Source organism: Triturus cristatus, chromosome 10 (genome assembly GCF_964204655.1).
Source record: "Triturus cristatus chromosome 10, aTriCri1.1, whole genome shotgun sequence".
NCBI lineage: Eukaryota > Metazoa > Chordata > Amphibia > Caudata > Salamandridae > Triturus > Triturus cristatus.
The window spans coordinates 147327072-147341243 of NC_140593.1; the positions used below are offsets into that span (position 1 = coordinate 147327072).

Sequence of the window (14172 nt, forward strand, 5' to 3'; positions counted from 1 at the left end):
CTCATATGGTTTTTGAAGATTTACTCCTTTTTGGATAGTTACTAAAGTCGCAAGGAACGGGGTACTTTACTCTTCCAGATTGTGTGAAAGTGGACAGTCTGCCAGCAGCACTGAGGGAAATGTGCATTTGCACACAGCCCTGTCAGGTTTTCTTTAAGACATGGAAATCATTTTTCTATGGTGAGAATTTTTGCCCATACATGCCAGGAAATATGGGGGTGCATTGAGGTACGTTCACACCCTATAAGCACAAATAATATTGCTGTTTTTAGGGTAGAGCTGCGAGCACATTTATTTGGGAAACTCCATTTGGAACGTTGGATAATACCCGCAATATTACAACTTTGTGGATGGTACCAACATTACTGGTAGCCACTCCCATGACCTTTTTTTGGGATTAAATGTCCCAACCGTGCTTGTATAGGAAAACTCACCAGACTGTGGAATTTCCACTACTATGAAAAAACTATGCACAATTGTAAATCCACCCATAATTTAGAGCCAGTTTTACCACTGGTGCACGTGATCCGACTCCTCATACACGGGATATTTAAAGTAGTGTTTACTTTTACTGTCTGTTATTGTAGCGTAAATAAGTGATATTTAAGACTTGTTTGTCCACTAAGTAAGTATCCTTTCTGCCCTTGCAGAGCGCCGTCTGAATACTGCAGTTTAAAGCGTAAAAAGACTGTCGGCCAAGTTTTAATATGTACGAAATGCCATGGTAATTTGCTTTGTTTTTATAACCACAAACGTTGCTCGGCATCAGCATTGAAAACAGCAGGAGTAAAATAACCTTATTTAACATTGTAATAATAAACGAAACGGAATCGCCATCAAATAGTTTGAATTGTTTAGTGGACGGGGTCCGGAAGGTAGGAAAAGCAAACACTAACTGGTGAATTCCTAGTAGATCTGGTCTCGGAAGTAAAACAAATAAGCATTGGCCGTGCGGCAGTAAAAGTAACGCCGTAAGGCCGTAAAAGCGAAAGTCATCGCGATCGCTCTGAAAGCGAAAGTCATCGCGATGGCGTGCTAAAGCACAGTTTTCAAAGTGCTGCTGAAAGCTGGTGTTTCGCGCGTGCACGCAAGCGCTAGGCCAGCCAGCAGCACATTGAAAATCCCACTTACAAAATCTCTCTCCGAGCCAGCGCATGCGCTGGGCTCAGCGAGACCTAAAAAGGGGCTTGTTCCGTGTGAATATCACAGGACTGAAGGGTACAGAAGTTCATGCTAGGTGGTCAAAAACTTGAGTTGGCACAAGGAAAAAGGAAGAGGTATTTCTGCGGGAAAGAAACTATGGGAAAGAAAAGTATAAGTGTAATGGAGACAAAAGATCCCCTGGAACAATGTACCTTAGGGAAGTTTGTCAGAAAGCTGTAATGTCTGTAAGGTAAAAGAAAAGGGGCGAAAAAACAAATCGATGGCATGTAGGTGTGGACCATGATATGTCACAAAGAGAAGCATAAAGTGATTGCAAGGTAATAGTATAGAGCTGCTGTTATCTCTTACCCCTATGCTGGTGATAATTCCAACCCGGTAGGGCACAAGTTAAAGAATAAAGTTGAATCCAAGGTGATGAGAATAAAAGCGTATGTAAAGATGTGGAAAAAATGGCCGATAACATGGATAGAAACATGATGTGAGCGAATAGGTAAAATAACAGGCACTACCTCAGAATGCAGCATAACATAATACATGATAATTATTAACTTCACTGTGAGAAGTTGGCCTGATATATAGTGCTCACTATTCTAGTGATCACTGTGTATCATACCAAATGACCCTTATTGATGATTGGTTGTAAGTCAACCTTATAGACCAGCTATCCTTGTAGCATGGACAAGAGCAGTCTTTAGGCTAAACTCTAGAGGGCGTGTTAAGCCAGCTGTTTTACCACCACATTTACCCTTTGAACACCACGTGAAAGGACACCACACAAGTTGTTATGAAAATAAAGGATATTTATTTATAACAAGACTACCCTGGCTCTTTATGAGTCAGGGAGCTAAGCACAATACAAAACTCTTATGAAAATACTTCAAGTTGCACAATTTACACAAATGCCCGAGGGGCACGAAAAACCATATACATTAAAAGTGGAATGCGAATGGTTAGAGCGTCTAAAGTTACTGATTCCGGAGAAATCCGATCAGTGGCACTAAACGAAAAAGGAGCTGGACACTTGTAGAGCGAACCTGCGATGGAGCACCGAAATGCTCGAGTTACCTAGCCCAGAGGCTGCGGCTGCGTGGGGTTCAGCAAGATGTCGGGAGTCCTCGGTGTAGTCTCAGGAGCCTGAAAGAAGAAGTTGCTGGCAGGCGACCAGTGTCGATATTCGGAGGGATCCAAGCCTGGATCGGAGATGGGGATGACCTGAAAGCAGAGGGGACTCAGTTCTTAATCACTAGCCAGTGATTGAGTTGGCACCAGGATGGCACCGGAGGTAGTCACCGTGATCAGGTGAGTGGGAGACGCCGGACTCTGCTGTCCCTCGTTGCAGGAGGCGTTGTCGGCGACCAGGCAGAAGGGGCGAGCTGTCCCACGAAGGTGTCTGCTGCCGGCGATGCTGGACCCAGGATTGGGGCAACAACCCTTGGCAAAGGCAAGCCCACGCGGTGAAGTCAAGATGGCGTCTGGAGTGGACCCGGGGGGTCCGGGGTGCTCCTCTGTTGGAGGGGAGCCGGGGCCAGTGTGGGGCAACCAGACCAGCGGCGGAAATGTCGTGTTGCGTCGGTAGGAGGGCCACTAGCCAACGGGCAAGTGGCCGAACAACGCGGTGAGCGGCAAAGAGCAGAAGGGCCCCCACGCAGATCTCGGGGATGCTGGGAGGCTGGTCTTCGGTGCTGGAGCTGCTCAGGGTTGGGGCTTCTCAAACCCCAGGAGCACTCACTCGAGGGTCCCTCGGTGGTTGTGCTAGGCAAGCGTCGTGCAGGTTTTGATGATGGCCGGTCCCGCAGGTCTCGTCACACCCACGAATCTCAGCTGGGCTGATGATGCAGGTAGAGGTCAGAGATGGCAGGGAATCCGGGTCTCGTCGAGCTGGTCAGTCTGGATCCGGAGGATGGACGTGCAGCAAACCGCAAGCGCTTAGGTGGTGCCTGCTGGTGCAGGGTGGCTACTCCTTAGCCACAAGGGAGAGTCTTCAGAAAAAGTCAAGAGTTCCTTTCGTGGAAAGTAGTTCAAGATTCAGAATTATCCAATTTGGGAAGGGGCTCCGCTCCTACCTTTATCCTAAGAAAAGGGGCTGGCCCGTGACTAGGTCCTGCCTATGGGTGGGACCAGGGGGGGGGGGGGGTGGGGGGGTGGTTACACCCCTCTCCTTTGTCCGGTCTCTCCCCAGCTCAGAGGCTGGGGTGCCCCTGGAACTGGTTCGAGCCGGCCTATGCACAGTGAGCACCGGGGTGCCACTTGCAGTCACCTTCCTCTCAGCCTTGCCTACCTGGGATACACAAAACCCTGTCTGGGATGGCGCGGGCACCGCCCCTGAAAGGAAACCCTTTGTCCAAGCTCTCCCCGCTGGAAGGACTCCCAGCAGCAGGAGGTCAGACTTGTGTCTGTGGTGGCAGCATCCATTTCGTGATGCTGAGGCTCGAGTCAACTTTAACCGGGGTTCACAGTTACATGCATGTCGTGTCCCTCTAGAAGGGTGGAATGCTAACCCCGTCGCCAGAATTGGCGAGGGGTTAGTATCCCAATTCGTATGACACCTTACTCGACATGCTTTGATAATGCGATACCAAAGTTAGCAAATAACCGCGAGGATTATGCTGCACTTTAAGAGTATATGGTACGCGTTATCCTGGAACAGCTATTAGGACTTGGTTCCGCAAGCTGCAGACGGGCTCAGCTCATGCCAGAGCACCATCTCATATATAATTCCAAGCACTCTGCCTTCCGGATTGATAAGGCCTGCCATAGGAGTGACTGATAGGAATACATGTGTCCATTTTAGGGTTAGATATAGGAATACTATATCTAAAGCAAAGGGTGATTACACCACCTTGCCCCAGCCGTCGTGCAGCCAGTTGTGTCAGATTTGGGTGGCCAGCCAGGGGTGGCATAATGCATGCTGCAGCCCCTGGTGGGCCCTGGGTACACCTAGGCCCTGGATACCTAAGATATGCTGATACAGGGACTGATAAGGTGGCCCAGTTCCAATTAGTAAATGCACCTAAGGTACATGTGTCAATTTAGAGAGAGATCAGCTAGGCTGTGGGTCTGATTAGCAGGCCCACAGCCAGGAAAAGTCGTAAACCAATGAGGCAAAAAGCAAAAATCTTGGGTGATCATAGGATTGCAGACCCTACTCTCCTACATTCACTGTCCAGTCAGTGCCTTACTTAATAAAAATAAATTACTTTAGAAACTAAATAAAATTCTAAAAAACATGATACTCAAAGAAAACTTAGCATCCAAATGTTTCTGCAGAAAATTCACTGTAACGTTGGTCAGTGTTATCCTACACAAGATGCTCTGGTTGACTCTGAAAGGAATATTTTGGTCTATCAGTCATCCCTGTGATGCTTAAAATACAAGGTGTCAGCACTAAAAGTAGCCCAATTCATGAATTAAAGAGGATGAACCCTAAAAGTAAAAAATGCCCTGTACCGAAAAATACACCACTAAACCAATAAAAGGCCCACACACACCGAAAGTGGAGGAGCTTCCAGTTGTTTCCTGGATAACACAGTACCTGCTGACTGTTTCCTTGTTGATTCTGGTCTGGGGTTTCCTTAGTTATATCTGGAGGGAACCTGTCCAGGAAGTTCGGGCTAGACTCTGCCTATTGGAACTGGAACAAGTCTGATTTTTATATGACTAGTCTCTGTCTAGAGTAGCATATTGGGCAAAAAACAATGGTGTGGGTTACATTGAGTAATTACCTGTGGCTGAGAGTGATTAAGGCATTTCATTCATCAAGTTTTTGTATTTTTTAAGTGCAGTGCCCTAAGTGCGATGGGGAAGCTCTGGTGTAAGTACCATTCCTACTGTGCCACAGGAATCAAGTTGTAACTCACTTATGAATCCTGAGTAGGCCTCAACTGGTCTGGGGTTGCTTGTGTTCTGATTTTAGATATGACTGGTCTCTGTCTAGAGTGGCATAATGACAAGAAATCTTTGGACTGGAATGCGGCTCTAGTAATTAACAGTGGTTGAGATGATCCCTTTATCATTTTTTGTTTTCATTTGGCTGATATCAGTCCGCAGTCAAGTTACTGTAGTCGATAAATGGCCCGTCTACACTGTATCTTTTTATTTGAGGACCTTTAGCAAATAAGAAGTCAGCTTCATCCGATGTCAAAGTAAATGTTCCTCTATCTTCGCTTTCACCAGTTATGGTCAGGAGTTTCCAGAGGCAGGGGCACCCAAGGGACCAGAGAATGACCTGCGGCCACTAGCAGTGTAAAAGAGGTCTTGAATGCAGCTTCAGTTGGTGATATCTCTAGAATGGCAAAAGTTCCTGAAAACCTGCGTTCATATGGACATAAATACTCTAGATGAGTAAGCTTGGAGAGTATCTTATAAGCCATGCTTGCCTGGTTGCTCCCTCATCTGATGTTTTCCTTTTTTCAGACCTATGAGAACCTTAACTTTTTCAGTTCCCAACTTTGCACCACTTCATCACATAGCTCTTACGTTATGACCCTCACCATACTCTGTACATGGTCCTGCAGTGGTTGTGCAAGTGGGAAGTGTTTCTGTGGATTTTTCATTAATGTTAAGTATAGAAATTTGAGGTTAAAAACTAGGTCCACCGGTGTCTTATTACCCTAAACCCCAGCTTGCAGTTCCCTGTGTTTCAAGGTCTCAACCCTCTTTGTGATCCAACCAGTATAAACTGCGTGCTTACCATCTGGTCCTACATGCATGGTTGCTTTAACTCACTGGGCAGTGCCTCCACTGTATTTGACCTCATTCTCACTTTTAAATATCTAAGAATCACTCTATCACCCACAGGGCTCTCTATCCCATCTGCCTCCACAACTGTCCTGAGACTTTACAAGCTGATGTAAATTTTTTGTGTCTAGTTATTATTTTGGTTTTCTCTCCCTCAAACAATGCCTGCAGAGTGGTTCCTTATTGTTTTTCATTAACTGCTTAATGTAAGTGCTTACACATGAAATATGGAGAAGCAGTAAAGAGCACCAGTTACTCAACAAGCTTACCTTCTTACCCTAAGTTTGTCCTTTGTCAGTTCTGTGGTTTGTGACTAATTTCCTGGACCATTACACTATGTCTGGAGCATAGCTTGTCTTCCAATCCAAGCATCATACCCTTGGTAGTCACAGATACTGCTTATGTTGGCATTGGGATATGAAATTACCTTTACTTATTTTATTTCCAGTATTTATGCACAAGCAACATCACAAGCAGTAGTCTGGTGATTACATTCCAGTGTATAAACGTGAAATCTGTGTTATATGTTGATAAGTTGACTTGTCCTTATATTGCGTTTGACTGCTGTTTTTTTCTGTAGGTCGCCAGCTTGTTCTTGAAACACTGTATGCATTGAGCTCCAGTACAAAAATTATTAAGGAAGCAATGGCTAAAGGTATGAACATGAGCAAATGATCCTTTGTTTGGGGACCATGTAATGAGAGTTAAAATACAGCTTCTCTAACGTTGTGCATATTTAGAACTTATTGTTTAGTTGGTGTTTTAATTATAGATAAGGTTTCTTGGAGATTAAAGGTAAGAAACCAACAGATCACTTTAATGATTTACTTTGGAGCGCACTAAAACATCCAAACAAAGTGGTAAACGTTTTGATTTTGTTGGCACGCTGAATAGAGGAAGATTAATTCTGGCTCTGTGCGAGAGTGAATTTCTCCCTTTTGCTGGTTACCATGCAGAGACTGTTTTGCTAGTTGATACTTGCAAGAGTTCTTCATCTGTTATTCTAGTTCACATATGCATAAGTTGTCTGCCACGGCCTCTGCTGGGAAGCTACTGAAAACTGTTTTCACTCAAGTAAGGCAATCAGTCATATGATTTGTTTTTGTGAAACATTTTATTGCTTTTAGAACAAATTCACCCAATTAAACAAATCAGGAAGAGCTTGTGAAGGCATGACAGACGAGGTGTTCTTTGAGATAAAAGAAGACATGTATGTTCAAATTTAGGTATGTGCAGGATGAGACTGGTATGACGACTCCCAGCATAAGCACTTTGCACACACAAAAGCGTCAGTGGAAGGCCAGACACTCCATCACCTGCCCACATCATCATACTCACCGCAGTTTGGCCCATCTGTGTTGAACGATCTAATCCCATCCCTTGTAATGTGACTGCAGTATTGCCATCATGCCCTAAGGTCTATTGGGGCTTCCCCGGATGTTCCCTACTCTGCCATAATTCCACCGTGATAGGTCCAAACTAGCATAGGCATGCATCACTGCATCCCATGCCAGTAGGATTGGGGTCCTGTGCACCCCCCTGTTCCCCTCCTTCCGGATTGCCTCTCGCTCACATTTGCCCATTTAATCACTTCTTTCCAACACCCATACAAATCAGGCCCTCCAACTGACTTCCAGCTCATTGTTAACTGTCTGCGGGCACGAATAAGTTCCAGATTCATGAACCTATCAGTTATCTTGTGGGCTGTACTGCACCTGTGGTAGCCCAGCAAACTCAATTGTGGGATGCTCTCAAAATACCTGTCTGTGGCTATACGGATGACCTGTAACACCATGTCCCAGTAGGAGGTCAGCACAGGGCAGCTCTAGACCACATGGTAGAAGTCTGCACCCTCCGCGCTACAGCGGGGACACGCCGTGAAAAAGCCCCAGGATACACGGCATATCTGATAGACATCTAGCCTCATATTCCTTACTTGTGAACTCCTAGGCATCGGGCTGGATCCAGAATATTTTTCTTAGCAGTACCCTTGCGTGCCGGTAGGTGGCATTGGTCAACTCTACATGACGCCGTATGTCGAGTTCGTCGTCAGTTCTTTTCTTTCCACGACAGTCAGTGCAGATCGGTCAAGGAGAGGTACTCTCTGTCATTGTTTTGACTTTTTGTCAAGTTTTTTTTGGTGTGTAGGATGTCCAAAAAGCCTTTGGGGTTCAAACCGTGTAGCTCCTGTCACTGCGACATGTCGGTCACGGACCCCTACCTCATGCGTCGTTGGTGCCTGGAGTGCCACCCGAAGTTGTGCTCCGACTGCCGGGCTATGGCGCCAATAGCTTTGAGGGAGCGGTCCCAAACGCTACTTGCGGCCTGATGTTCGGCGTCTCAAAGGTCTCCTCGGAGATCTTGTTTTTGGTCGAGAGGAAGGTCCAAGTACCGCTCCAGGGTATCCAAGTCTTCGTCCTCCCATTCAAAATCTTCAAAGGGGATCAGGTAGAAACATAAGAAGCACAAGAAATCAAATCGTGATTCGACTTTGCCCCGTCAGCCACATGACGTGACGGAGGAGTCTTGCCGGTCAAGGCCCCACTCCACGGAGTAGGTGCCTGGGTCAGCTCCGCATGTCCCTCCCTTTCCGGGGCCAAAAGCAACCCCAGCCCAGTTAAAAGAATTTTATGATGCCTTGTGCACCATTCTTGGGCGGCCTGACCTTGCTGGCGCGCATTCGTGCTCCGCAGGCTCAGCTGGAGGAGTTTGTCTAGGTTCTGCCACAGCGGCTCTGTCTCCGGATCCAGATTGGCTCCAGTCGCACCTATTAGAACTTCCCTGGTGCGGCGTCCGATGCCGAGACCCTCGACTTCCCCGGTGCCAGCCCCATTCTTATCCCTGACGACAGAGCCTATCGGGCGCCCACCAATCATCCACATTAAGGAGCACAAGAGGGAAAATACCAGTCAGGTCGCCCTCCCCTCATAAGCGACAACAAACAAAATAGACCGGACTGTTTAGGACATATTAAAATTTCTTCAGAGCCGGGGGTGGGGTACTGCTTTCTACACCCAACCGCTGGCTTTAGTCAATTGCCAGTCGTATCCAGTCCTAAATGTCCCACAAAAATCTTTCAGACACGTTTACCAGTCTACCCCGTGTATATGTATCCCCTCTTGAAAGGTGTGTGCAAATAAATTTGTGTGAAGGTGAGAAAGCACCTCACTTAAGCATCACCAGGGGAGCTGCTGGTAGGTACTCACCAGTTTGCCCACGTTTCTCATCATCGGTAACTTTCTTACCCGTGAAAAGAAAGTGTCCAGTTTAAAGCATAAGAGATGAAAAACAATTAAAGAATATGCTCAGAAGCGTATTTGTGTCAGACTAGACCCCGTAATGTGAGAAAGAATAACCACTTTTCTCCAACTAAAATCGAGTTATGACTTACAAGTACAAGATCCTAGTTTTATTCCATACTGTGAGCCTACTTAAGGTTAAAAGCAAAATGCATGTTTCAAACCACTTTAAAATGGGCCAACATGTTTCATTGCCAATCTTCCGTTACGGCTATTTCTTCAGGGCTCGGGGCCAAACTTCACCTCACTGGATTTCCAATTTAGACCACGGGTTGACTGATAAACAAAGAACAAAGAACAAATTAAAACTATCAATCAGTAAGGACATCCTACAAAACATCTTCTGACAGATTTGTCAGAGGTAATATATAGGACACAGAGTTCATAGTATATTTACCGGGTGGTCGCGCACAATAGTCATACTGGCTTCCCACTATTTAAGGGGGTGTCGTAAGTCCCCCACCGGCACAGTCCGTTACTGTCCGTATAGCTGTGAACATATGCGAGTAAATTTCAACCTGTTCTCAACCTCAAGTGATGTATACACTGTTCAATTTAATTCAATGCAAACGGTGGCAAAACAGTCCAACTCATGCCCACGGGCTCACGCTATGTCCAAGACAATAGACAAGTGCAACCATACTGTGTTCTCATCCCCTCAATAATGGTATTCGTTTTACAAAAGGGAAACCCAAATCAAAGAATGACCATCCTCTGTAGCATAGATGCAGGCACTAGACTCCCCCTCCATTCTTTAGCTAATTACCACCACTCTACCCATTCTCATCCCTAACGGGGTCATACCTCGAGGCTCTCTCACCGCCCATCAAGGTGTCATGCATACCCTTACTGCGTTTATGCGTGTACACCGCTTTGTCTCATCCCAGCATCTTACTGCTCTCCTCGCGCTCTACTTCCAAGTGCTTGTCGCGGAAGAGTATTGCCATGTGACCCTGCTTGTGATCATATCACGTGATCGCCCTGGCGTGCGGGCCATCTTTTCATTGGTTCTTTTTTCAAAAAACAAAGAAAGGTTGCAGCCACGAATCCTTTCATAACTCCAACTTGCCTCAAAACCAATATTTAAAAACATTCTCATACCTATATGTCGTCCTTGCCTTTTCCCGGCACCAATCTCCTCTGCCCGTGCCCCCAATCGCAAGCGCTTCTGGATACTATCCCTACATGACAATGCTCGCGGCCATGCCACACAGCCACGTTAGAGCCAGCAACCTCTTCAAATAGATATGTCATCATTGCCATCATGATTCACTGTGCTAGCAAATAGACTAAACTCGCCACTGCAAACCACACGCTCAAGTACATAGCGACACATTCACCCTAGGTATCTCCCACATCTCATTAAGCCCTCAACGCCAGGGCTGCAATTGTCAAAGGGAGTCCTTGAGACTAATTTTCCAAGGGAATCTTGAATAAAGAATAGGCACATTTTTTATTGTTATCTGACCTGGGAGAAGTAGCAATATGACAAGACGTGCTAGAGAGAGTAATAGGTGAGGCATGCAGTATAGAAGGGACACTTGCAAGAAAGGACGCCTGCTGGATATTTTCTGAGAAGGCTGACCAATCGGGTCTTAATGATTGTGTTGAGTGGAACAAAATCAGTAGAAAAGTCACTGGTGAAACAAAACTGGCTATATTCTTTGCCTCAATATTCCCTTACTAAACATAGTAGCTGCAGAATTGATGTCAGTGAGGGTGGTTGTCTGACCAAGGATTCATACCGGATGATAATACACCTTAATGGTTAGGCTTTTACAGTAAAAACTATCCACCCTGAACAGTATCGTAGCCACTATTCTATTGGTGTCTTGTCATATTGCTACTTCTCCCAGGTCTGATAACAATAAAAAATGTTCCTATTCTTTTGCAGCCCTGGCGTTGAGTGCTTAATGAGATGTGGGAGATACCCAGGGTGACTGTGTCGCTATGTAAGTGAGCGCGTGGTTTGCTTTGGCGAGTTTAGTCCATTTGCTAGCACAGTGAAAAATTATGGCAATGATGACATATCTATTTAAAGAGGTCTTTGGCTCTAACGTGGCTGTGTGGCATGGTCGCGGGCACTGTCACGTACGGATAGTATCCAGAAGCACTTGCGATTCGGGACGATGACAGAGGAGATTGGTACCGGGAAAAGGCAAGAACGGCCTATAGGAATGAAAATGTTTTTAAATATTGGTTTTGTGGCAAGTTGGAGTTATGAAAGGATTTGTGGCTGCAACCTTTATTTGTTTTTTGAAAAAAGAACCATTAAAAAATGGCGTGCACGCCGGAGCGATCACGTGATATGATCACAAGCAGGGTCACTTAGCAATACTCTTCCGGGACGCGCGCTTGAAGTGTAGCGCGAGGAGAGCAGTAAGACGCTGGGATGAGACAAAGCGGTGTACATGCATAAACAAGGTAAGGGTATTCATGACACCGTGATGCGCGGTGAGAGAGCCTCGAGGTATGACCCCGTAAGGGATGAGAATGGGTCGAGTGGTGGTAATTAGCTAAAGAATTTATGCTAAAGAGGATGGTCATTCTTTGATTTGGGTTTCCCTTTTGTAAAACTAATACCATTATTGAGGGGATGAGAACCCAGTAAGGTTGTACTTGTCTATCATCTTGCGCATAGCGTGAGCCCGAGGGCATGAGTGGGACTGTTTTGCCACAGTTTATATTGAATTGAACAGTGTATACATCACCTGAGGTTGAGAACAGGTTGAAATTTACTTGCATATGTTCACAGGTATACGGATGGTAACGGACTGAGCCTGTGGGGGACTTATGATTGAAGGACACCCCCTTAAACGGTGGGACGCCAGTATGACTTTTGTGGGCTACCTCCCGGTAAATATACTATGAACTTTGTGTCCTATATATTACCTCTGAAAAATCTGCCAGAAGATGCGATGTAGGATGTCCTGTCTGGTTGGTAGTTTTAAATTGTTCTTTATCAGTCACCCGTGGTCTAAATTTGAAATCCGGTGTGGTGAAGTTTTGCCCGAGCCCTGATGAAATTGCCATAACGGAAGATTGGCAATGAAACATTTTGGCCCATCGTAAAGTGGTCTGAAACATGCATTTTGCTTTTAACCTTGAGTAGGCTCACAGTATGGAATAAAACTAGGATCTTGTATATGTGAGTCATAACTCGATTTTAGTTGGAGAAAAGTGGTTATTCTTTCTCACATAACGGGGTCTTGTCTGACACAAATACGCTTCTGTGCATATTCTTCTTTAAATTGTTTTACACCTCTTATGCTTTACACTGGACACTTTTTCTTTTCTTGTCGCGGGTAAGGAAGTTACCAATGATGAGAAACGTGGGCAAACTGATGAGTACCTACCAGCAGCTCCCCTGATGATGCTTGCTTGAGGTACTTTCTCACCTTCACACACATTATTTTGTACACACCTTTCAAGAGGGGGTACGTATACACGGGATGGACTGGTAAACGTGTGTCTGAACGATTTTTGTGGGACATTTAGGACTGGATACCACTGGCAATTGGCTAAAGCCAGCGGTTGGGTGTAGAAAGCAGTACCCCACCCCTGGCTCTGAAGAAATTTTAATATGTCCCAAACAGTCAGGTCTATTTTGTTTGTTGGGCGTCCACCAATGCCTAGACTGCCGCAGTGGAGCTTTTGGGCTTTGTCGTATCCTCAACCTTAATCCAAAGGGCTAGTATTGGAGGAAAATTGGGATATGACGCAGGACCCCTTAGAAGTCCCGCCTTACACAGAAGAAATGGACTACTTGTATGAGGAACTGGGTGATGCCAGTGGTTTGGATACCTCTCCAGAACCTGCCATGCTTTCCCCTCCTAAACTGGCTACAGAGGAGAGAGCTCCTTCACTATGGTGGTGCATAGGACTGCTCAGGTTTTGGACCTTCAGCTTCCTACTGTGGCAGTCAAGACCAATGTCTTTAACAGAGGTCCTGCAGCCTGGTGTTTCCACCTCGGAACCCTTGCTGCCTTTTAATGAGGCCTTGATGGATGTTCTTCTTGGGACCTGGGCCAAACCCCGCACAGGGGATCCTGTGAATAGAACAATCACCCACCGCCACCACCTTGCACCGGGCAACCCAGCTTTCCTCACCTCTCACCCAACCTCTGAGAGCTTGGTGGTCCAAGCCTCTACTTCCTATGGTGCGTTCCTTTCCGCATCCCCAGATAGGGAATCCAAGAGGCTGGATTGCTTTGGAAAGAACATTTTTTCTTCCTCCAACCTAGCATTGCAGTCAGTAAACACTGCATGCCTATTGGGCTGTTACTCCCATTCCCTGGGGGTGACCGTTGCGCAGGTGCTGCTACAAGTCCCGGAGGAGGCCCAGGCAGTCCTTTCCCAAGCTGTTGCAAATTAGAGGGATATAGCTAAGTTTACTATACGTTGTGACCTAGACACACTCGCTGGGCAGAGCAATTTTCTCGATGGTGTCAGTTTGGTGTCATGCCTGGTTGAGAACGTCTGGCTTCCTGAGGGATGTCCAAGCAAACCTGATGGACATGCTGTTTGATGACTCATCTCTTCGGAGACAGGGCGGACGCAGCGCTAGAATGCTTCGAGGAGTCCCGGGCTATGGCCAAGTCTTTTGGCCTCTCTGTATCATCCCACCCTGTGTCCGCCTTTCGCGGCTACGGAAGGGGCTTCCAACCGTGCCAGCTCCATCCTAGCTAGAGGACCGCGCAAGTTCAGAAACCTCTGTGCGGCCATGGGCGCTGTTCACCCCAACCCTCCAGGTCGGGCGGCCAGAAGTAGTCAGGCCACAATCTCCTCCCCTCTGCCGCCCCCAAACCTTCTTAGTCCAATCCTCCCAGATCATGGGCGCCTAGTTGGTGGAAGGATACACCATCACCTTCACCACTGGCGGGACATCACTTCAGAAAGGAGGGTTTTGCAAATAGTCCAGAAGGGCTACTCCCTCCCTTTTGAGACTACCCCTCCCTCCATGCCTCTAACA

General features: G+C 46.5%; 1 protein-coding gene across 5 annotated transcripts in view; it reads left to right on the forward strand.

The window, feature by feature from the left end:
* DNAJC13 (DnaJ heat shock protein family (Hsp40) member C13) overlaps positions 1-14172 on the forward strand; it is a 1667846-nt gene that overhangs the window by 1265072 nt on the left and 388602 nt on the right. For all 5 annotated transcript variants that reach the window (XR_014970022.1, XM_085630673.1, XM_085630671.1 and 2 more), the window contains one exon: positions 6482-6556. Coding sequence is in view for 4 of the 5 variants with exons in the window: in XM_085630673.1 (XP_085486799.1) it covers positions 6482-6556 (75 nt within the window). In the remaining variant the exon portion in view is untranslated. The remainder of the gene's footprint in view (positions 1-6481; positions 6557-14172) is intronic.